Genomic DNA, 25,245 nt, shown 5'->3' on the forward strand with positions numbered 1-25,245 from the left:
AGGTTGTTTTTTTATTTAGAAGAAAACAGAATATATTCATAGAGGATTCGATTTGTGGTTCCACCTCGTATATTTAACTGGATCAAGGCAGAGAGAGGAATATGTCAAACCGAGACAGCCAGGGTTTTATTTACAGAAGTAGAAAATACAGTACATTTCCTCAGAGCCTGCTCTCTCTCTCTACTGTATATGAACAGTATCCTGTTGAGAGACAAGCAGCCATCTTGGCAAATGGTATTTAAAACATTTATTTGAGCTATGGTCCTCTGTAGTTCAGCTGGTAGAGCACAGCGCTTGTAACGCCAAGGTAGTGGGTTCGATCCCCGGGATCACCCATACACCCAAAAAAATGATGCACGCATGACTGTAAGTCGCTTTGGATAAAAGCGTCTGCTAAATGGCATATTATTATTATCTTCTGTTATTACTATGGCTGAGGTGCGAGGGGACGTTAGCTACTAAAATACTTATTTTCTCAGGGCTTACTGTCTCTGTATTGGGATATGAACCGTGTCCTCCAGTCTGCACACAGTTGAGTGCCAATGAGATGACCTTTATCTGCTCGTATTACTAGCAAGACTGGAGTGTGTGTGTGTGTGTGTATAAAGGATGTCACGCTGCTTGCTTAGCTAGTACCACTTCCTCCTGATTCGGCTCACACCGAGGCTCGAACCCAGGACCTCTGATTTGCTAGTACATGTGACCGCCCTCCTGAAGTGTCTTACCAGTCGTGCCACGCGTATAGTTAGCTAGTCACTGGCACAAGTAGGGGCACTTCAGGCTGAGGATTAAGTTTCACACATCCCCATGTGCTACGTGTTCGCACGCTTTTCTTTAACGGTGTGAGATATTAGAGTGGCACTGGTACAGACATACACAAGCAATGACTGATGACTTCACTCCAGCTTGCTGATGCAGCCATTAGTGAGAAGTACAGCCCAGGTACTTAGCGCCAGCTCTTCCATGGAATCCAGACCTGGCCAATCAATACACGCTTCCAGGCAATGTTTGGAACGGGGAGAAGATGATTCATCCAAATTTAACTCAATTGACAAATCTGTAGTACTCAAGGGTCTAGTTTACTGCTTCAGCATCAGAAACTGGCAGGGCCTAAAATGTACACCCGCCACCCGCTAAATGCAGGTAGATTTTGCCATTGGCAGGTAAAATGTCTATTTCATCAGCCACGTTGGCGGGTGCTCAGGGCTCCAAAGTGCGAGCATTTCACTCGCATTTGTGAATACAAATAGTCAAATATGATCACATTTATAGCAACATGAATGCTACAGTGACTGGTGGACCAAAAAGTTAATTTTAGGCCCTGGAAACGGGTGACAAATTCATCTGAAAAAATGCATTACTCACGTGAATTGCTCCTCAGTTAAAGTGTGTGTGTGCGTGCGTGCATGCGTCAGATCTGGGTTCAAATGCATGTGTATTTGAGTATCTGGTATTTAAAACAAGTACTTTTATTTGAGTATTTGATTGGTTATTTGTAAAAAGAAAAAGAAAAAAGAAAAAGAAAAAGGAGTTTAACAAATTGAGTATTCAAATAATTATTTCAAATACTATTTAAAAATTCCTGGGTTAAATGCATGGGAGTGTATTTGACTCAGTGTATTTGAGTATTTTAAAATAATTTCCATGTGTATTTCCAAATACATTAAAATATTAAACTACTTGTTTTTTCAAATACAATATATCTGAATACTTACTTCGAATGTATGTGAAAGTCATTGAGATATTTTAAATAGTATTTGAACACAGGTCTGGCGTGTATATGTGTGTGTGTGTGTGTGCATGCATACCTGCCTGCATGTTTGTGTGGGGAGTCCAAGGTGAGGTGACCAAGACATGGTCGAAACAGTAGGATATTTTAAATCTGTAATAGTCATGTCATGCAGGAGGACATCTATTGAAGAACAGACAACTGTGTCCGATTCCAAAAATATTTTTTACATTGCTTTCTTCCCACAGCGTGCCATAAAGCCAGCCCTGGTCCGGAGGGTGGTACTAAAAAGGAAGTCACATTTTTATTTCATGAACCACTTGAAAAGTTGACTCTAACCTTTAGGGAATGGGCTCATAAATTATTTGTTAATCGAGAGAAGTGTTTGAGTCTGCCTTTGCCAGTGATCCTTTGTCTGTGATCCTGCAGTCTTTTATAGTTCTATTGGTCCCATTGTAGTGGTGAACAGATCAAGAGCATCTCTGTCTGCCGATGGTGGATTATTCTGTAGTAGGATCACTGCTGTGGGTGAGAGAGAGGATTAAAAGAGCAGACAGTGGATCAGGGAGGGTGCTGCAGGGTGGAAGTTGATTTCACTACTGGTTCTACTGTCTCTCACAATGCAAAGTGGGGTGAAACGTTTTCTCTCATGTCTCCGTTTAGGAACTGTAGAAGTAAAACCAGCTGGATTTCCGATGGGCTTCACACGCATTATGGGTATCGGGACTGTGACATCTTCATAACCAGGGTCTCAGACTAGGAATGCTGATCTAGGATCAGAATAGCCTTTCAGATCAAAATATTATACTGTATGGACACTGATGGGTGGGGGACCTGATCCTAGATCAGCACTCCTACTCTGAGCACTTTTTGAATACAGGCCCAGATCTTAGTGCTGTGGATGGTATAACTGACTCTCCCTCCTCTCTTCTTCTAGGGACCCACAGTCCTGGGGGCTGGGCCTCCTCATACCCTGAGTGTGCGGAGAGGAATCAATCACCAGTGGACATCTCAGACGAGGATGCCAAGGTGTCTCAGGAGTGCCAGGAGCTGACCCTCAACGGGTTCAACGCAGAGTCATCCAACAAGACCTCCATGAAGAACACAGGAAAGACAGGTCAGCGTACCTTCATTCATTCAGACAGAACAGGTTTTTACCTACCGTAGCAGGGTGTGACAAAGATGGGTGCTTTCCTTAATGCTCCGGTTAGAAGACAGGTCAGCATTCCTGCACTCACACAAAACTATTGGAGTAGAACAGGCTTGGGTTTTTAATTCTTCAGCATGGTGGGCCGAGGTGCAATCCTCAAGTGCTCCTTCATACTATGTGTAAGGATCAAGACGTGGGGGGTATGGAAGAAAAAGATCAGTCAGAATGAGAGAGGAGACATAAATACACACCATTCGATCATGATGAGTCAGCGTTCCGTTATGGCTTTACATAGTGTTAACCCCTTACACTCGTGGAAATGTGCCTATATTGATAGGGCCAAATTGAAATGTTTCTAACAGAATAACTATAAAAATAATATTCATGACCATGGTAGCAATTGAAAGAGAACACTTTGGAGATTGGGGGGAAATTATCAGATCAAAGGTGAGGACACAACCGTTCACCTGACACAAGACTGAATCCAAACATTACACTGTTGATTTTATGTGAATTTTACATTTACTGTACTTTTCTCAGCATTTGTCAATAATAAAATCTGAAAATACTCTGGATACATTCAGTAACATAAGAATATTCATTAAAATGTTAGTAGGTGCGAGATAAGAAGAAATTATTACAAGAGTTTGAGTGAGATGTCTAACTGGTGTCTCCAAGTGGTGACACACCTCTCCAAACTGTGCACAGTTACTAAGTAATTTCAAAGCACTTTTTTTTGTTGCAATCTGGGTCATGTGGGCATTATTTGAAAGCTTATTGTATTGCCAACATGGCTAGATAAGTAATAAAATACGATCTTACAGTGTTAGGCTTTCAAAAGGCACTTCAGACAAATATATTGTAATTTTGGTGCGCATAGAATGGATTCATGAGTGCATTCAAGTGTGTGTTCCGCAGCAAATTTTCTCGATTATAAACATTGATACCGTAAATTACATTTGTTTTTTTATATGGAAATGTGAAGTTCACATTTTGACTCACAGTTGTGTGGTTTGCCTATATGACATCAAAATTGTATTTATTATAGTCCTCAATGTCTCAGCTTTCAGAGCACATTGACTCCTCTCGATTTACAGCATTTCCCTCACTCAGACAACAACAAATGTGCACAAGTATCCCAATTCCCGGGAGGGATGGGGGCATCTTCTTGTCGCGTGCTGTGCTCAAGTTTATAACGAATGTCAGTCAAAACCCATAAGGCGCTGTGAAGTGGAGACCCTGAGCTCTGACGTCATGTATAGCATGTTACTGTACAGCCACTGCGTTCCAATTTAGGCGCTTGTCAATTACAAAATCTGCCATTTCCAACCCATATACAGGATGATGGGCTGTGAGTGGAAAGGGCTACTCTTCACCTTGCATGATCCTGCCAACATTGTAATTAACCACAAAGGGACTAGATCTTAAAAGTTGATCCTGATCGATTTCCCTGCATGGTGCCTTGACCCATTTTGGCTTTGAATTGCAATTGATTGGCCAGCGTCCAGAAGTCTCCAGCTAAACATTTATTTTCCAAGCAAATTTCAAACAAGCCTTAAGCAAATTCATGAGGAAACGCTGGCCCTGGAGACATTTGCATTGATCAAGGGTTTATTTCCCGTCTTTCACAGCCTGTGATTCAAGGTCTTTTTGGCTTAGCATCTTATTCCTGCCCTGCTCAGCTCGACTGCTGGAGTGCCAACACACAGAGAGGGCAGCATGGCTAATCAAAGTCCCAAGGCCAGCCTCTCCTCTCCTTTGTGTGTCTTTGCATGTGTGTGTGACTGTTGTCCATGGCACTAGAGTAGGGGGATCGGTTTTCAGCTGTGGGGCTGTATTTTTACAGTGTGCTTGGTGGAGCTTGTGTGCTGAGCCTCATTAGCTTAACAAACCCTAGCCTGGGTTTGTACACCCAGATCCTCTCTCAGTTCCCCACAGAAGCTCAGCCCACTACACACAACAAGTCCCATCTACACATTGTATCACTGTCTATCTCTTGACACTTTGTGTGTGTCATCACCCTTTCTCTCTCAGTCTGTCCTCACTCTCTTTCTCTCTGTCTTCTCTCTCTGTCTCACACTCTCTAGAACCCCTCATTCATACTGTCCATCTCTTTCACTGTCCTTTGTCCTGTCTCTCTCTCTCTCTCTCTCCCTCCCTCCCCCCTGTGACACAGTTTGTTCAACCTGCTCTGTGGTGTTTACAATCTATGTGGGTTTGTCCTCATGCTCATCCCTCCTCTGTTGGCTGCAGCTTCATTTTATCTGGAGGGCCTGGCTAGGTTAAATCCTCCTCTAACAGACAAGGGGATCAGGGGCCTAATCTGGCTAATGATGTCAGCTGGAGAGATGTTCAGTGGTTATGGATTCATCTAAATATACACAGAGTACACTCACTTAGCTACCACGCCACAGACAGACAGGGGAAATGTCAGAGTTCTTCACACAATGGAGTTTCAGTGCCTGTATTCATAGTGTCTCCGCGTAGGAGTGTTGTTTTAGGATCACGACTCCCGTGTGCATGTCATATTTTTCATTATGATCTAAAAGGCATAACGGATCCTAGATCAGCACTTCACTCTTTGTGAATACAGGCCCAGATGTTGCGTGACTCAGGCAAACTCAGCAGAACCTCGGATGGGAATAGGAGGAGGGTAGATATCCGGGAAAACACTAAAAATCCAGCATCAGTGTTTACACCACACACAGCTAAAGCCTTTACTTATGATTACGTTTCACAACTTCAACTCCTGAAGGGGGAATTCTTCAACAAGACTAGCTTTAACTAACTTTCAAAGCAAACTGCAAAGTCATGTTTTGTCTCTGAAATGTGCAAGTCTTCTTGCTTGAAGTCGTGAACCGTTTATGCTGTGGTAATTAAACTGTGTTTGATAATGTATTTAAATTTAGAAAGCCCAGAGAAGGCTGTAGCCAGCAAGCTAGCCCAAGCCCTTTGATGGAACACAGATATCTCCTTGACTTGACAAAGCGTGTTTATTGGAGGTTGCAGGGGTTAATTGATGGCTTAAGTCTCTGGGCAAAGCTCACTTTGTCATTGTAAATGTTCAAAGCTTTCACATTCAGCTGAGGGTTTCTAGTTGAAGAGTTTGACTACAGTAACAAAACCTTATGAAGCATTTAACTGAGAATTAGCATGTCATAAGGGACCTTTACGGCCAATGATGACAGCACAGAAGAAGGCTCTTATGTGTCCAACTCCCTGAGTCCCTTAGCTTCAGATAGGCTTCGGCAGAAAAATACTTTAATTTAGGAGGAAATTAAACAGGATGTACTGGCATGCACACAAGTCAAGTCGAATATAAAGTGCATTTTACATTGGTCTTGGTCATAACAGTTCTGGACAATAATCATATTGGACAGAGGCACATTCAAAGAGAAAAGGCAAATTACAGATTGACATAAGACATTTTCCTCATTTTATCCCTCTTACTGATATATCTCTTCTCTGCTTTCCTCCTCCTCTGACCTTCTACGTTTATCTGCCTTTTATCCTCTCCTCCCCATGCCCTCTATCTATCTCTCTAGTTGATGAAGGCTATTGACAGCCAAATTGTTTGGATTTTTGATTGAGGAAAAACAAAATATCAACTTTTAATTGTGAGTGAGAGTTGCACCGATTTCTCTACTAATACTCCCAATACTCACTTGTATTTACTCTTTCACCCCTCTCTCAGTGGCTGTTCTGCTAAAGGATGACTACTTTGTACGGGGGGCTGGACTACCTGGACGTTTCAAGGCGGAGAAGATAGAGTTCCACTGGGGTCAGAGTAACGGATCAGCAGGGTCGGAACACAGCATCAATGGCAGGAGGTTCCCTGTGGAGGTAAGATCAGATGGGGACAGGGGACAGGGGGGGTGTAGGGGTGAGATCATGGACACAGAGGACCGAGGGTGTAGGGGTTACATCATGGACACAGATGACAGGGGGTGTGGGGGTTACATCATGGACACAGAGGACCGAGGGTGTAGGGGTTAGATCATGGACACAGAGGACCGAGGGTGTAGGGGTTAGATCATGGACACAGAGGACCGAGGGTGTAGGGGTTAGATCATGGACACAGAGGACCGAGGGTGTAGGGGTTAGATCATGGACACAGAGGACCGAGGGTGTAGGGGTTAGATCATGGACACAGAGGACAGAGGGTGTTGAGGTTTGAGGCTGATAAACTGATCCCAAAAGAGAAGGATGCATCAGTACATGCTCTGAACCTAGAGCACAGGAGATTACTGTAAGGAGCTACTACAACAGGATGAGTATAACCATGTAGGCCTCATGCTGAGTGGAACAGTGGATGAATGTAAGTTTCTTACTTGTGAGGGAGGCAGGAAGAGAGTGACAGAAAGACAGCCGCCGATACGGAGAGAGAGCGAAACAGAGACACAGGGATACAATGGCTGTCCTTTGCGATGCAGATCAATTCTCACCCTGATGGCAGGTTTGTGAATGTGATTAATCATTCAGACTGAGTCAAGAGGAGCCAGAAGTGGAGAGACACTTTCAGCATGTCAACTCAGTGAATGTTCCAGTACCTAAAGCACCATTCAGTCTACAATGTTGAAGCAGCGTTTTTTAATCCTAGGTACAATACATAGTAGTGAAATGGAAGGGAGTGCACTCCATGTGCTTCTTTTATATCCCCTGTCTCATGGACCTGGGAATTGTTCCAAGCTAGGTTTGTCTCTCTAGCCTAGCCATGTTCTTATACAGCTTTCAGACCCCCTTTCTTCCATACAGGCATGGTATGACTTCTGATTCTGAAAGCCTGTATAATTACATCAGTATATTAGTACCTCACATCTTTCTGTGACCAACGTACCATTAAATGCCAATGATGGATGGATGATATACAGCCATTCTAACTGAAAGCTGTGATATTAGCTGTTGTGCATATGGCTGTGTTTGATAGTGCTGCTTTTACCCGTCGTGGAGGTTATTACAGCTGTATAATTCACTTTGTTATCTGTCTGGGTAGTGGGTGGGTCGTTAAGGGGGAGGAAGGAAAGGTAGCAGGAGAAGAGAAGGTAAAGAGATGTATGCTATTAATCTCTGTTAAAATGTATAGCATACATTTACTTTATGACTATTGAAGGCCCAGTGCAGTCAGAAATGTGATTTCCTGTGTTTTATACAGTGCCTTCGGAAATTATTCAGAGCCCTTGACTTTTTCCATATTTTGTTAAAATACAGCCTTATTCTAAAATTGATTTAAAAAATATATATAATCCCTCAGCAATCTACACACAATACCCCATGATGACAAAGCGAAAACTGTTTTTTAGAAATGTTTTCTCATTAAAAAAAATAAAAAACAGATACCTTATTAACATGAGTATTGAGACCCTTTGCTATGAGACTCGAAATTGAGCTCAGGTGCATCCTGTTTCCATTGATCATCCTTGAGATGTTTCTACAACTTGATTGGAGTCAACCTGTGGTAAATTCAATTGATTGGACATGATTTGGAAAGGCACACACCTGTTTATATAAGGTCCCACAGTTGGCAATGCATGTCAGAGCAAAAACCAAGCCATGGGTTTGAAGGAATTGTCCGTAGAGCTCCGAGACAGGATTGTGTTGAGGCACAGATCTGGGGAAGGGTACCAAAAAATGTCTGCAGCATTGAAGGTCCCCAAGAACACAGTGGCCTCCATCATTCTTAAATGGAAGAAGTTTGGATCCACGAAGACTCTTCCTAGAGCTGGCCGCCCGGCCAAACTAAGCAAACAGGGGAGAAGGGCCTTGGTCTGGGAGGTGACCAAGAACCAGATTGTCACTCTGACAGAGCTCTAGAGTTCCTCTGTGGAGATGGGAGAACCTTCCAGAAGGACAACTATCTCTGCAGCACTCCACCAATTAGGCCTTTATGGTAGAGTGACCAGACGGAAGCCACTCCTCAGTAAAAGGAACATGACAGCCCGTTTGGAGTTTGCCAAAAGGCACCTAAAGACTCTCAGGCCATGAGAAACAAGATTCTCTAGTCTGATGAAACCAAGATTGAACACTCTGGCCTAAATGCCAAGCGTCACGTCTGGAGGAAACCTGACACCATCCCTACGGTGAAGCATGATGGTGCCAGCATCATGCTGTGGGGATGTTTTTCAGCAGTAGGGAGAATAGTCAGGATCGAGGGAAAGATGAACGGAGCAAAGTACGGAGAGATCCTTGATGGAAACCCTGCTTCAGAGCGCTCAGGAACATTCGACTGGGATGAAGGTTCAGCTTCCAACAGGACAAAAACCCTAAGCACACAGCCAAGACAACACAGGAGTGGCTTCGGAACAAGTCTATGAATGTCTGTGAGTGGCCCAGCCAGAGCCCGGACTTGAACCCGATCGTACATCTCTGGAGAGACCTGAAAATAGCTGTGCAGCAACACTCCCCATCTAAGCTGACAGATCATGAGAGGATCTGCAGAGAAGAATGGGAGAAACTCCCCAAATACAGGTGTGCCAAGCTGTAGTGTCATACTCAAGAAGACTCGAGTCTGTAATTGCTGTCAAAGGTGCTTCAACAAAGTACTGAGTAAAGGGTCTGAATACTTATGTAAATGTGATATTTACGTTTTTATTTTCTATAAATTAGCAAACATTTCTTAAACTTGTTTTTGCTTTGTCAGTATTGGGTAGATTGAGGGGGAAAAAATGATTTAATTAATTTTAGAATAAGGCTGTAACCTAACAAAATCAGGAAAAAGTCAAGGGGTCTGAATACTTCCAAAGGCCCAGGTTCCTTCTCGACAGTGCAACAACAATAAGACATAGTAAAAACAGGGTTTGTTTAAAAGCTCATGTTCAATAATAGTTATGACTGAAAACACGATGTATAATGTATGTCATATCTATATGTAATGTATATCAAAATATTAAAAACAAAACAACAACAAAAAGTGCCATGTATGTAAGATGTGTAACGATAAAAGAGAAAGCTGTAAAAACAACGTTTATTTTCGTCCTTCGAAGAAGAGGGGTGGTGGATGGGCCAAATAAAACAACATAAAAAAGTAAAAAAAAACGAATAAGAACATAATATGATTTACCAGTCGTCACTAGCCTCAGGCCATGGTCTGTATCAGGGGTGTCAAGCTCATTCCACGGAGGGCCGAGTGTCTGCGGGTTTTTGTTTTTTCCTTTCAATTAAGCCCTAGACAACCAGGTGAGGGGAGTTCCTTACTAATTAGTGACCTTAATTCATCTATCAAGTACAAGGGAGGAGCAAAAACCCGCAGACACTTGTCCCTCCGTGGCTTGAGTTTCACACGTGTAGTGTAGATCTTTGAGTCCTTCTATTTTCACATCACTGTAGTCACCGGATATCACAAGTACCCCTAGATATAGCTTAGTATTATGTCTTACTACTGTCACTTGAGAACAGAACTTCAGATAGTTATCTTGTTTATTGTTATTTTACTCAGAAAAGGGGCTGCTGTTCCATCTTATCAAGTGTGTTCATTCACTGGCTTCCCTCTGAGCTATAGATTGGTGGAGCTTCCCCAACACAATGTCTGAGGAAAATCCAAAATTAATAGAATGGCTTTGGACGAAATGTAGTGGGTGGGTGATTCATTCCACTGTTGTGCCACATTGGACACGGAACAAAGAAACAAAGAACCCAGCTAAAATTAAGCCTAAACAAACAGTATGTTTGAATGTTAGAGCTCTGAAGGGCCTTCGTGTGTGTGTGTGTGTGTCTGGTGGTATGGGTTGTTTGAATGTTAGAGCTATGAAGGGCCCTCGTGGGGATGGGAGATTGCGTATGTGCTACATAGCTTCTGCCTCTGTATCTTGTACTTCACAATGCAAACACCCAAAGGATACAGTTGTGCATGAGGATTTAACTTCAAACTCACTCACTTCAAAGTCTGTACTCAATGTACTGTAGCTATGTTCTATCTGGGCAGAGCGGGCGGATAACTTTGTGAAGTGAGTGTATTTTCAGACTGAGCTCATTCAGTGTCTTATTGGAATGATAAACGAATCGGATATGGAAGGGTGGATGACGTCTCATCCTCTGTGTGTGTGTGTGTGTGTGTGACCTGTCTTCCTCCAGAAGTTGTACTATTTAGCATGGAGCACTTAGCCCAGATGGGGCTGGCTGGGGTTCTGGCAGCAGGGATTTGAGGTCCTGTTTAGCATGCAGCACTCAGCCCAGATAGGGCTGGCTGGGGTTCTGGCAGCAGGGATTGAGATGCAGTAAGTGACACCATAGGGGAATGACCCCTGACCTCTGAGATTGGCACACAGAGAAGCAGTGAGGAAGTGCAATAGCACCTGCGGAAGCCTCACTACCTGCGGAAGCCTGATTGTGTAAACACACGCACGCACTCAATCTCGTGCCAACAACACATGAAGTGAATTCAGTAGGAAAGCATTACTTTTTCCAAGGACTGTTACAAAACCTCAAGACTCCTGCTACTCTCTATGAATCACTCAATATTGTAATCTTATGAATGTACATTTTAGTCATTTTTTTCTCCAGTCTAAAAGCTTTGGGACAGTCAAATGGCATATTTGTCATTCAATGGAAAATGTTTATTTTCACCGTACATTTTTCATGTTTGAGAATAGATAGACTGGTTGAATCAAGTCTGTAACAGTGGGGAACCTTGAAGGCCTTCTAGATTTGTAAGACATTTGTTTTTGTTTTATGAAATTGTCTATTTCATCTTTTTAATAATTTTAATGAAATTCTGATTTCATCTCTTCAGTTTGTGTTGGAAAGAGAAGCGTTAATACTTAAGACAAAAAAAATATCCAATCAGGATTTTTCTTTGGTGGTCTCTGGGTAATTTTCCCACGCTAGTACGTAGCTTGTGTTGTAGTAGTGTGACAATGGTGACGGGTGGTAGTGAGCGTGGACTGACTCATAATGTATAATTCTTGTGAAATTCATATCTATAGGCTACATTGATGTTTTTCCTTCATTATTTTTATCTGCCGTTAGTTCGTAAGCCTAAGCTTTAGGGCTTAACTTTACTTGCGCCAAATATATGCCAATTGCCAAATACTTTTGGGAACTTGGACAGAAAAGGTTAACGTCGATCCACTGAGGCAAAAAGGTCAATGTCAGAGTTAATCCTTATGTTCCTTTTCAATTTGACCCAGAACTGAGTTTGAAATCAGTAAAATACTATTTTATGTAATTTCTCCACCATGATCCTTCATCTACTTTAATAATAATAATAATAATAGTATGCCATTTAGCAGACGCTTTTATCCAAAGCGACTTACAGTCATGCGTGCATACATTTTTATGTATGGGTGGTCCCGGGGATCGAACCCACTACCTTGGAGTTACAAGCGCCGTGCTCTACCAGCTGAGCTACAGAGGACCTAAGTATGAGTCTCAAACTTGTAAAACACATCATTTGGCCCCCCAATTTGACCCCCGCAATTTCACCTTGACCTTGTTCTACATAACTTTTGAATGGTGTCTCCTAAAACCAAGCTGATTTCTGCACAGGAATGGTGTAACCATGCTGATCACATATATATACTGAACAAATATATAAACGCAACATGTAAAGTGTTGGTCCCATGTTTCATGAGCTGAAATAAAAGATCCCAGACATTTTCATTACGCACAAACATATTATTTATCGAAAATGTTGTGCACAAATTTGTTTACACCCCTGTTAGTTAACATTTCTCCTTTGCCAAGATAATCCACCCCCCTGACAGATGTGGCATATCAAGAAGCTGATTAAACGGCATGATCATTACACAGGTGTACCTTGTGCTGGGGACTATAAAATGCCACTCTAAAATGTGCAGTTTTGTCACACAACTCAATGCCACAGATGTCTCAAGTTTTGAGGGAGCGTGCAAATGGCATGCTGACAGCAGAAATGTCCACCTGAGCTATTGCCAGATAATTTAATGTTAATTTCATGCCGCCTCCAACATCGTTTTAGATAATTTGGCAGAATGTCAAAGTTTTGGGCAAATGCCCACATTTGATGGCCATTGGCACGCTGGAGAAGTGTTCTCTTCACGGCTGAATCCCAGTTTCAACTGTACCGGGCAGATGGCAAACAGCGTATATGGCGTCGTGTGGGCGAGCGGTTTGCTGATGTCAACGTTGTGAACAAAGTGCCCCATGGTGGCGGTGGGGTTATGGCATGGGCAGGCATAAGCTACGGACAGCGAACAAAATTGCATTTTATCGATGGCAATTTGAATGCACAGAGTTACCGTGACGAGATCCTGAGACCCATTGTCATGCCATTCATCCGCCGCCGTCACATTGATTCAGGATTGTAATGCACGGCCTCATGTCACAAGGATTGTACACAATTCCTCGATGCTGAACATTTCCCAGTTCTTCTATGACCTGCATACTCACCAGACATTTCACCCATTGAGCATGTTTGGGATGCTCTGGATCGACGAGTATGACAGCGTATTCCAGTTCCCGCCTATATCCAACATCTTCACACAGCCATTGAAGGGGAGTGGGACAACATTCCACAGGCAGCAATCAACAGCCTGATAAACTCTATGCAAAGGAGATGTGTCACACTGCATGAGGCAAAGCTTGGTCACACCAGATACTGACTGGTTTTCTGATCCACGCACCTACTTAAAAAAATAAAAGGTATCTGTGATCAATCGATGCATATCTGTATTCCCAGTCATGTGAAATCCATAGATTAGGGTCTAATTTATTCATTTCAATTGACTGATTTCCTTATATGAACTGTAACTCAGTAACATCTTTCAAATCGTTGCATGAATGAATTAATGGATGAATTACATTTTATTTTCGTGTCATATCGCCAATTGGCAACCCATCCCTAATGGGATTAATTGAAACATAAACAAACATTACAATAATTCACTGTGGTAATTAAATGCTAATTCTTCTTCCGGTGTTCTCTGCATTGCACATCACATACAGAGTGAATACATGTAAGGTGAAATTCAATATATAATAGTAAATAAGGTTATCCAAACAATAATTATATCCCTAGAACAGTAAAATAATATACAGACAGTTGAAGTCAGAAGTTTACATACACCTTAGCCAAATACATTTAAACTCAGCTTTTCACAATTCCTGACATTTAATCCTAGTAAAAATTCCCTGTTTTAGGTCAGTTAGGATCACCACTTTTTATTTTAAGAATGTGAAATGTCAGAATAATAGTAGAGAGATATTTATTTCAGCTTTTATATATTTCATCACATTCCCAGTGGGTCAGAAGTTTACATACACTCAATTAGTATTTGGTAGCATTGCCTTTAAATTGTTTAACTTGGGTCAAACATTTCGGGTAGCCTTCCACAAGCTTCCCACAATAAGTTGGGTGAATTTTGGCCCATTCCTCCTGACAGAGCTGGTGTAACTGAGTCAGGTTCGTAGGCCTCCTTATTCTATAGGATTGAGGTCAGGGTTTTGTGATGGCCACTCCAATACCTTGACTTTGTTGTCTTTAAGCCATTTTGCCACAACTTTGGAAGTATGCTTGGGGTCATTGTCCATTTGGAAGACCCATTTGCGACCAAGCTTTAACTTCCTGACTGATGTCTTGAGATGTTGCTTCAACATATCCACATAATTTTCCTTCCTCGTGATGCCATCTATTTGTTAAGTGCACCAGTCCCTCCTGCAGCGAAGCACCCCCACAGCATGATGCTGCCACCCCCGTGCTTCACGGTTGGGATGATGTTCTTCGTCTTGCAAGCCAACTCTTTTTTCCTCCAAACATAACAATGGTCATTATGGCCAAACAGTTCTATTTTTGTTTAATCAGACCAGAGGACATTTCTCCAAAAAGTACGACCTTTGTCCCCATGTGCAGTTGCAAAGCGTAGTCTGGCTTTTGTATGGCGGTTTTGGAGCAGTGGCTTCTTCCTTGCTGAGCGGCCATTCAGGTTATATTGATATAGGACTCGTTTTACTGTGAATATAGATCATTTTGTAACTGTTTCATCCAAGATCTTCACAAGGTCCTTTGCTGTTGTTCTGGCATTGATTTGCACTTTTCACACCAAAGTACGTTCATCTCTAGGAGACAGAACACATCTCCTTCCTGAGCGGTATGATGGTTGCGTGGTCCCATGGTGTTTATACTTGCGTACTATTGTTTGTACAGATGAACGTGGTACCTTCAGGCGTTTGGAAATTGCTCCCAAGGATGAACCAGACTTGTGGAGGTCTACAATTTGTTTTCTGATGTATTGGGTGATTTCTTTAGATTTTCCCATGATGTCAAGCAAAGAGGCACTGAGTTTGAAGGTAGGCCTTGAAATACATCCACAGGTACACCTCCAATTGACTCAAATGATGTCAATTCGCCTATCAGAAGCTTCTAAAGCCATGACATCATTTGCTGTTTAAAGGCACAGTCAACTTAGTGTATGTAAACTTCTGACCCACTGGAATTGTGATACAGTGAATTATAATTGAAATAATCAGTCTGTAAACAATTGTTGGAAAAATTACTTGTGTCATGCACAAAGTAGATGTCCTAACCGACATGCCAAAACTGTAGTTTGTTAACAAGAAATGTGTGGAGTGGTTGAAAAACAAGTTTTAATGAGTCCAACCTAAGTGTATGTAAACTTCCGACTTCAACTGTACATACAGTGGGGAGAACAAGTATTTGATACACTGCCAGTTTTGCAGGTTTTCCTACTTACAAAGCATGTAGAGGTCTGTAATTTTTATCATAGGTACACTTCAACTGTGAGAGACAGAATCTAAAACAAAAATCCAGAAAAGCACATTGTATGATTTTTAAGTAATTAATTTACATTTTATTGCATGACATAAGTATTTGATCACCTACCAAGCAGTAAGAATTCTGGCTCTCACAGACCTGTTAGTTTTTCTTTAAGAAGCCCTCCTGTTTTCCACTCATTACCTGTATTAACTGCACCTGTATAAAAGACACCTGTCCACACACTCAATCAAACAGACTCCAACCTCTCCACAATGGCCAATACCAGAGAGCTGTGTAAGGACATCAGGGATAAAATTGTAGACCTGCACACGGCTGGGATGGGCTACAGGACAATAGGCAAGCAGCTTGGTGAGAAGGCATCAACTGTTGGCGCAATTATTAGAAAATGGAAGAAGTTCAAGATGATGGTCAATCACCCTCGGTCTGGAGCTCCATCCAAGATCTCACCTCGTGGGGCATCAATGATCATGAGGAAGGTAAGGGATCAGCCCAGAACTACACGGCAGGACCTGGTCAATGACCTGAAGAGAGCTGGGACCACAGTCTCAAAGAAAACCATTAGTAACACACTACGCCGTCATGGATAAAAATCCTGCAGCGCACGCAAGGTCCCCTTGCTCAAGCCAGCGCATGTCCAGGCCCGTCTGAAGTTTGCAAATGACCATCTGGATGATCCAGAGGAGGAATGGGAGAAGGTCATGTGGTCTGATGAGACAAAAATAGAGATTTTTGGTCTAAACTCCACTCGCTGTGTTTGGAGGAAGAAGAAGGATGAGTACAACCCCAAGAACACCATCCCAACCGTGAAGCATGGAGGTGGAAACATCATTCTTTGGGGATGCTTTTCTGCAATGGGGACAGGACGACTGCACCGTATTGAGGGGAGGATGGATGGGGCCATGTATCGCGAGATCTTGGCCAACAACCTCCTTCCCTCAGTAAGAGCATTGAAGATGGGTCGTGGCTGGGTCTTCCAGCATGACAACGACCCGAAACACACAGCCAGGCAACTAAGGAGTGGCTCCGTAAGAAGCATCTCAAGGTCCTGGAGTGGCCTAGCCAGTCCCTAGACCTGAAACCAATAGAAAATCTTTGTAGGGAGCTGAAAGTCCGTATTGCCCAGCGACAGCCCCGAAACCTGAAGGATCTGGAGAAGGTCTGTATGGAGGAGTGGGCCAAAATCCCTGCTGCAGTGTGTGCAAACCTGGTCAAGACCTACAGGAAACATATGATCTCTGTAATTGCAAACAAAGGTTTCTGTACCAAATATTAAGTTCTGCTTTTCTGATGTATCAAATACTTATGTCATGCAATAAAATGCAAATTAATTACTTTAAAATCATACAATCAAATACTTGTTCTCCCCACTGTACATACACACTGTATATATATATATATACACATACTTACATATATAGATAAATAAATACAGAAAAAAAGAAACATAAGGCATTTGAACCCAGTCTGGCACAAAGAGAAGATTAATATGGGAGACAAGCCTATACACAATATATATATATATATATATATATATATATATATACACACGTGCCATTTACCACACAGAAGCTAAATATTTGTAGAATTGAATTATAGGTAGCCCTTTTTCTTTTATTCCAGGCTTTATCTAAATATTCCGCAAACTGAAATACACAATGGACAAAAAAACATTTTAGTTTCTCCTCATCGCTCAGTCACATCTTTTTTATTTTTTATTTATTCCACCTTTATTTAACCAGGTAAACCAGTTGAGAACACGTTCTCATTTACAACTGCGACCTGGCCAAGATAAAGGAAAGCAGTGCGATAAAAACAACAACAACACAGAGTTACATATGGAATAAACAAAATGTACAGTCAATAACACAGTAGAAAATCTATATACAGTGTGTGCAAATGTAGTAAGTTATGGAGGTAAGACAATAAATAGGCCATAGTGCAAAAATAATTACAATTTAGTATTAACACTGGAGTGATAGATGTGCAGAAGATGATGTGCAAATAGAGATACTTGGGTGCAAATGAGGAAAATAAGTAACAATGTAAATAACAATATGGGGATGAGGTAGTTGGGTGGGCTAATTTCAGATCGGCAAGCTGCTCTGACAACTGATGCTTAAAGTTAGTGAGGGAGATAAGTGTCTCCAGCTTCAGAGATTTTTGCAGTTCGTTCCAGTCATTTGCAGCAGAGAACTGGAAGGAATGGCGGCCAAAGGAGGTGTTGGCTTTGGGGATGACCAGTGAGATATACCTGCTGGAACGCATACTACAGGTGGGTGTTGCTATGGTGACCAATGAGCTAAGATAAGGCAGGGATTTGCCTAGAACTGATTTATAGATGACCTGGAGCCAGTGGGTTTGGCGACGAATATGTAGTTAGGGCCAGCCAACGAGAGCGTACAGGTCACAATGATGGGTAGTATATGGGGCTTCGGTGACAAAATGGATGGCACTGTGATAGACTACATCCAATTAGCTGAGTAGAGTGTTTGAAGCTATTTTGTAAATGACATCGCCAAAGTCAAGGATCAGTAGGATAGTCAGTTTTACGAGGGCATGTTTGGCAGCATGAGTGAAGGAGGCTTTGTTGCGAAATAGGAAGCCAATTCTAGATTTAACTTTGGATTGGAGATGCTTAATGTGAGTCTGGAAGGAGAGTTTACGGTCTAACCAGACACCTAGGTATTTGTAGTTGTCCACATATTCTAAGTCAGACCCGCTGAGAGTAGTGATTCTAGTCGGGCGGGCGGGTGCAAGCAGCATTCGATTGAAGAGCTTGCATTTAGTTTTACTAGTGTTTAAGAGCAGTTGGAGGCCACAGAAGGAGTGTTGTATGGCATTGAAGCTCGTTTGGAGGTTTGATAACACAGTGTCCAATGAAGGGCCAGATGTATACAAAATGGTGTCGTTTGTGTAGAGGTGGATCTGAGAGTCACCAGCAGCAAGAACGACATCATTGATATACACAGAGAATAGAGTCGGCCCGAAAATTGAACCCTTTGGCACCCCCATAGAGACTGCCAGAGGTCCAGACAACAGGCCCTCCGATTTGACACATTGAACTCTATCTGAGAAGTAGTTGGTGAACCAGGCCAGGCAGTCATTTGAGAAACTAAGTCTATTTAGTCTGCCAATAAGAATGCGGTGATTGACAGTGTCAAAAGCCTTGGCCAGGTCGATGAAGACGGCTGCACAGTACTGTCTTTTATCAATTGCGGCTATTATATCGTTAAGGACCTTGAGCGTGGCTGAGGTGCACCCATGACTTGCTCAGAAACCAGATTGCATAGCGGAGAAGGTACGGTGGGATTTGAAATGGTCGGTAATCTGTTTGTTAACTTGGCTTTCAAATACTTTCGAAAGGCAGGGCAGGATAAATATATGTCTGTAACAGTTTGGATCTAGAGTGTCACCCCCTTTGAAGAGGGGGATGACGGCGGCAGCTTTCCAATCTCTGGGGATCTCAGACGATATGAAAGAGAGATTGAACAGGCTAGTAATAGGGGTTGCGACAATTTTGGCGGCTAATTTTAGAAAGAAAGGGTCCAAATTGTCTAGCCCAGCTGATTTGTAGGGGTCCAGATTTTGCAGCTCTTTCAGGACATCAGCTATCTGAATTTTGGTGAAGGAGAAGCGTGGGGGGGAGGCATGGGCAAGTTGCAGCGGAGGATGCAGAGCTGGTGGCCGGGGTAGGGGTAGCCAGGTGGAAAGCATGGCCAGCCATGGCAAAATGCTTATTGAAATTCTCGATTATCGTAGATTTATCGGTGGTGACAGTGTTTCCTAGCCTCAGTGCAGTGGGTAGCTGGGAGGACGTGCTCTTATTCTCCATGGACTTTACAGTGTCCCAAAACTTTTTGGAGTTAGTGCTACAGTATGCAAATGTCTGTTTGATAAAGCTAGCCTTTGCTTTCCTAACTGATTGTGTATATTGGTTCCTGACTTCCCTGAAAAGTTGCATTTCGTGGTGGCTGTTCGATGCTAATGCAGTACGCCACAGGATGTTTTTGTGCTGGTCAAGGGCAGTCAAGTCTGGGGTGAACCAGGGGCTATATCTGTTCTTAGTTCTGAATTTCTTGAATGGGGCATGCTTATTTAAGATGGAGAGGAAAACACTTTTGAAGAACAACCAGGCATCCTCTACTGACGGAATGAGGTCAATATCCATCCAGGATACCCGGGCCAGGTCAATTAGAAAGGCTGACTCGCTGAAGTGTTATAGGGAGCGTTTGACAGTGATGAGGGGTGGTCGTTTGACCGCGGACCCATTACGGATGCAGGCAATGAGGCAGTGATCGCTGAGATCCTGGTTGAAGACCAGGAGCTCTTCAAAAAGTGTATTTAGAGGGTAAATTAGTCAGGATGATATCTATGAGGGCGCCCATGTTTACGGATTTAGGATTGTACCTGGTAGGTTCCTTAATACTTTGTGTGAGATTGAGGGCATCTAGTTTAGATTGTAGGACGCACAGGGTGTTAAGCATATCCCAGTTTAGGTCACCAAGCAGTACGAACTCTGAGGATAGATGGGGGGCAAGCAATTCACATATGGTGTTCAGGGCACAACTGGGGGCTGAGAGGGGTCTGTAGCAAGCGGCAACAGTGAGAGACTTATTTCTGGAAAGGTGGATTTTTAGAAGTAGAAGCTCAAATCGTTTGGGCACAGACCTGGATAGTATGATAGAGCTCTGCAGGCTATCTCTACAGTAGATTGCAACTCCGCCCCCTTTGGCAGTTCTATCTAGACGGAAAATGTTGTAGTTGAATTTTTGGTGGCCTTCCTAAGCCAGGATTCAGACACTGCTAGAACATCAGGGTTGGCAGAGTGTGCTAACACAGTGAATAACTCAAACTTGGGGAGGAGGCTTCTGATGTTAACATTCAAGAAACCAAGGCTTTTACGGTTACAGAAGTCAACAAATGATAGCGCCTGGGGAGTAGGAGTGATACTGGGGGCTACAGGGCCTGGGTTAACCTCTACATCGCCAGAGGAACAGAGGAGGAATAGAATAAGGATACGGCTAAAGGCTTTAAGAACTGGTCTTCTAGTGCATTGGGTACAGAGAATAAAAGGGGCAGATTTCCGGGCGTTGTAGATTCAGGGCATTATGTACTGACAAGGATTATGGAAGGATCTGAGTACAGTGGAGGTACACCTAAGCATTGGGTAACGATGAAAGAGATAGCATCAATGTAGGCACCGATTTAGCCGGTCTTTGCGTGTATGGGGGTTGGGACAAAGGCGCTATCTGAGGCATGTTGAGCGGGACTGGGGGCTCTACAGTGAAATAGTACAATAAGAACTAACCCAAACAGCAATAGGCTAGGCATATTGACATGGGAGAGAGGCATAACACAATCACAGGTGTTATTCGAGAGGGCTAAGACAACAACTAGTATTGGCGACGAAAGTTTGGGCTGAGGCTAAACAGATAAACAGGATGTGGTACTGTGTAAAGGAACAGTCCAGCAGGCATCAGCTGTGTAGCTGAGTGATCATAAGGTCCAGTGAACAGCAATAGGTGAGTCCGGGAGCAGTTCGTAAGCTGCTACAGCACAGACGAGCAGGAGGCACGGCTGTTGATTGCGCGTGCTAGCGGGCCGGGGCTAGCAGATGGATCTTCGTGGTCGTCGCAATGGGAAGCCTGTTGAAACCACATCAGATGATTACGTCGGCAGACCAGTCGTGATGGATCGGCTGGACTCCGTGTTGACACTAGGAGGTCCCGTTCGGTTGACAGAGAGGTAGATAGCCGGGAAATGGGCCTGGCTCGAGGCTAGCTCAGGGCTAACTGCTGCGTCGGGACAGTGGGGATTAGCCAACAACAGCCATTCGGTTGCAGCTAGCTGGTGCTTCGGGACAGTGGTGATTAGCCAACAACAGCCATTCGGTTACAGCTAGCTGCGATGATCCGGTGTTAAGGTCCAGTGATTCCGTGATTCCGGCAGAAAATCCGATATGCTCTGGGTCGATAGCATGCTGTGCAGACTGGCCAATAATTGTCCAGGCTAGAGCTGGCTGGTAGGTAGTGCAGGCCACGGACAGTGGTGAAGACCGCTAACGGTGGCTAATAGCAAGTAGCTAGTTAGCTGGCTAGTTTCAGCCATAGGTTCTTGATAAAAGGTATAAAGAAATATTAGAATCCGTTCCACATTGGGTGAGGCGGGTTGCAGGAAAATATATTTAGTTAAAGGATGGAAAGTGAGATAGAGAAATATATACGAAAAAAAGACAAAAAACAAAAAAACAGGCTATTTACACGAGGACCCAACAGAATACACGACCGCACTGCTAAGCCATCTTGGATCTATATAATGCCAGGGTATATCTGGTGTGCTTTCTGGAATAAGAGCAAGCATATATTGTGGTAGAAAGGGCAATAGAGGATAAAATAAGTTTCATTCTCTATTTCTTCGAGGTCACAATAGTTACATAGTCTTTCCTCTTCCATTTCACCACAATACCGACCTGTTTCAATATGCAGAGGCAATATCCCTGATCTTACCTGTGCACATAGTGATCTCTTGCTTTTAGGTAAGTTATACATAATATATCTCTCACACACAAATTCACCCTTAATCAAACAAAAGGTTCTCAATTTAGGTTTTTTCATATTGCATCAACAGTTGTATTTTAATAATTTTAATAATCATATCTATGTCTCCCTTAATGTGGTTTTCGTACAGATGTTCATAGTCAGACAGTTGCAAAAGGTCAGCCATTTCAGTTGCCCAGGCTCCCCTATGGATAGATCCCATTGAAAAACTTTACTGGCTATTCTTGCAGTAGGCATATCCAACAGTCTATTCCAAAGTCTCACCATACATGCTTTCCATCTCACCTCACAGGGTTTCCAGCCCATGTCCCCAGTTATTGCAAGTATAGGTGCAAACTTGTGGACACCTAAAAAGTAACGTACTGCTCTGTTATAATAATAATAATAATAATAATAATAATAATAATATGCCATTTAGCAGACAATTTTATCCAAAGCGACTTACAGTCATGCGTGCATACATTTTTGTGTATGGGTGGTCCCGGGGATCGAACCCACTACCCTGGCGTTACAAGCGCCATGCTCTACCAGCTGAGCTACAGAGTACATGTTCATTTTTTAAAATACCTCTTAGCACCCCACACTCCTGCTGAATAGTCCAGAACAGGACACACAAATGTCTGATACAGTTTTGAATACCCCAAGAGCTCTACTTGCTGAGTCGGCCAGGGCAGATGTTCCGTATAGAAAGGTAATATGTTCATCAATAAGAATAACAACATATTTATAATTGCTAGTAAACTCAAGAATGTCTTCACCAAAACAAAACTGGAAAACTCTTCTCTTAGTACCTGGTTTTCTAAAATGCATTATCTGTGTTTTTGTCTGGTTGATCATGAGTCTCCATCTTTTACACCAATTGACTGCACATAATAACATGTTCTGCAGGTCTTGTTCAGTTTCTGCCATCAAAATAATATAATCAGCATATAAAAGGATACTTACTACAATATTTAACTGTTCAATTTATTTTGCCAAATCATTTATAAACATAGCAAACAAATTCGGTGATAAGGCGTCTCCTTGTTTTACACCTGATGGTGTGGGAATCCAATCTGTACGATATTCATTAACACATACACAAGCAATTGGTACTTTGTAAAGAGACTGGATTGCGTGATCAAATCTCCCATCAACCCCTTTCTTTAACAAACCATAGGCTAAAAGATCCCTATTTACAAAATCAAAAGCTTTTTGGAAATCAATGAAACATGCAAAAGTAGGCTTCTCTTCGTGTAATCTATTCCTGATTATTGTACAGACCAAGAAGATATGATCTATACAGGCTCTGGATTCACGAAAACCATTTTGTTCTTCAACTAGAATGTTTTGATCCTCCAGAAAAGTCATCAGCCTATTGTTGAGGATGGATGAATATAATTTATAAACCGTACTTAATAAACATATGCCTCTATAGTTCAGTGGCACCACCGGGTCATTTTTTGAAGATTTGGGAATTGGATTCACTATAGACTTATACCAAGTGGATGGCAGTAAAATGTACTCAAAACAAATAATGTACTCAAAACAAATCATATTGGACGTCAATCAAGTTAGGGGATTTTAAAACTTCATTAGGCAGTTCATCAATGCCAAACACTTTCCCATTTTTTTGCAGCGTCAATCACCTTAACTTCTGCCACAGACAGCTCCTCATTTAAGTACAGGTTACATATATATGAGGGTTCTAACATTGTATTTTCCATTTTAGTTCTCAGGGAGCATGTCTTTATAAAATTATTCCTCAAAATATGCCACATTTTCGTTACCTGAGAACAAACTAGCATATTTTTGTTCACTATATAGTGACATCCCTATGATGGCTGAGCGACACTGATCTCAAGTCAATTTGAACTGAATTTGACCTTGACCTTTGACCTTGACCTTTGTGCTAGCGACAAATGGTATTCTGTGCAGTAACCATCTATCCATGATGATCACAAGGATACAGTGCATTCGGAAAGTATTCAGACCCCTTGACTTTTTCAACATTTTGTTACGTTACAGCTTTATTCGAAAATGGATTAAATAAAATAAAATCCCCTCATCAATCTACACTCAATACCCCATAATGACAAAGCAAAAACAGATTTTTTGAAATTTTGGCAAATGTATTAAAAATAAAAACTGAAATATCACATTTACATAAGTATTCAGACCCTTTACTCAGTACTTTGTTGAAGCACTTTTGGCAGAGATTACAGCCACTAGTCTTCTTGGGTATGACGCTACAAGCTTGGCACCCCTGTATTTGGGAGTTTCTCCAATTATTCTCTGCAGATCCTCTCAAGCTCTGTCAGGTTGAATGGGGAGCATCACTGCACAGCTATTATCAGGTCTCTCCAGAGATGTTAGATTGGGTTCAAGTCCGGGCTCTGGCAGGGCCACTCAAGGACATTCAGAGACTTGTCCCAAAGCCACTCCTGTGTTGTCTTGGCTGTGTGCTTAGGGTTGTTGTCCTTATGGAAGGTTCTCCCATCTCCACAGAGGAGCTCTGTCAGAGTGACCATCAAGTTCTTGGTCACCTCCCTGACCAAGGCCCTTCTCCCCTGATTGCTCAATTTGGCCGGGCCGCCTCTCTAGGAAGAGTCTTGGTGGTTCCAAACTTATTCCACTTAAGAATAATGTCACTGTGTTCTTGGGGACCTTCAATGCTGCAGACATTTTTTGGTACCCTTCCCCAGATCAGTGCCTCGACATAATCCTGTCTCGGAGCTCCATGGACAATTCCTTCGACCTCATGGCATGGTTTTTGCCCTGACATGCACTGTCAACTGTGGGACCATATATAGACAGGTTTGTGCCTTTCAAATCCTGTCAAATCAATTGAATTTACCACAGGTGGACTCCAATCAAGTTGTAGAAACACCTCAAAGATGATCAATGGAAATAGGATGCAACTGAGCTTAATTTCAAGTCTCATAGCAAATGGTGTTAATACTTATGTAAATAAGGTATTTCTGTTTTTCATGTTTTATACATTTGCAAAAAATGTATAAAAACCTGTTTTCACTTTGTCATTATAGGGTATTGTGTGTAGATTGATGAGGATTATTTAAAAGAAAAAAACTATTTTAGAATAAGGACTTAACGCAGGGCTGCC

The 25,245-nt window shown here is 42.4% G+C and overlaps 1 protein-coding gene across 1 annotated transcript in view; it reads left to right on the forward strand.

The window, feature by feature from the left end:
* The window catches only part of LOC311138839 (receptor-type tyrosine-protein phosphatase gamma-like), a gene marked incomplete at its 5' end in the record, with an annotated part of 204,313 nt that overhangs the window by 96,152 nt on the left and 82,916 nt on the right, over positions 1-25,245 (forward strand). The window contains 2 exons of the mRNA XM_084173644.1: positions 2,667-2,846; positions 6,574-6,722. Coding sequence (XP_084029770.1) covers positions 2,667-2,846; positions 6,574-6,722 — 329 coding nt within the window. The remainder of the gene's footprint in view (positions 1-2,666; positions 2,847-6,573; positions 6,723-25,245) is intronic.

The sequence above is a fragment of the Coregonus lavaretus genome, assembly GCF_964263955.1.
Source record: "Coregonus lavaretus genome assembly, chromosome: 12".
Lineage (NCBI taxonomy): Eukaryota > Metazoa > Chordata > Actinopteri > Salmoniformes > Salmonidae > Coregonus > Coregonus lavaretus.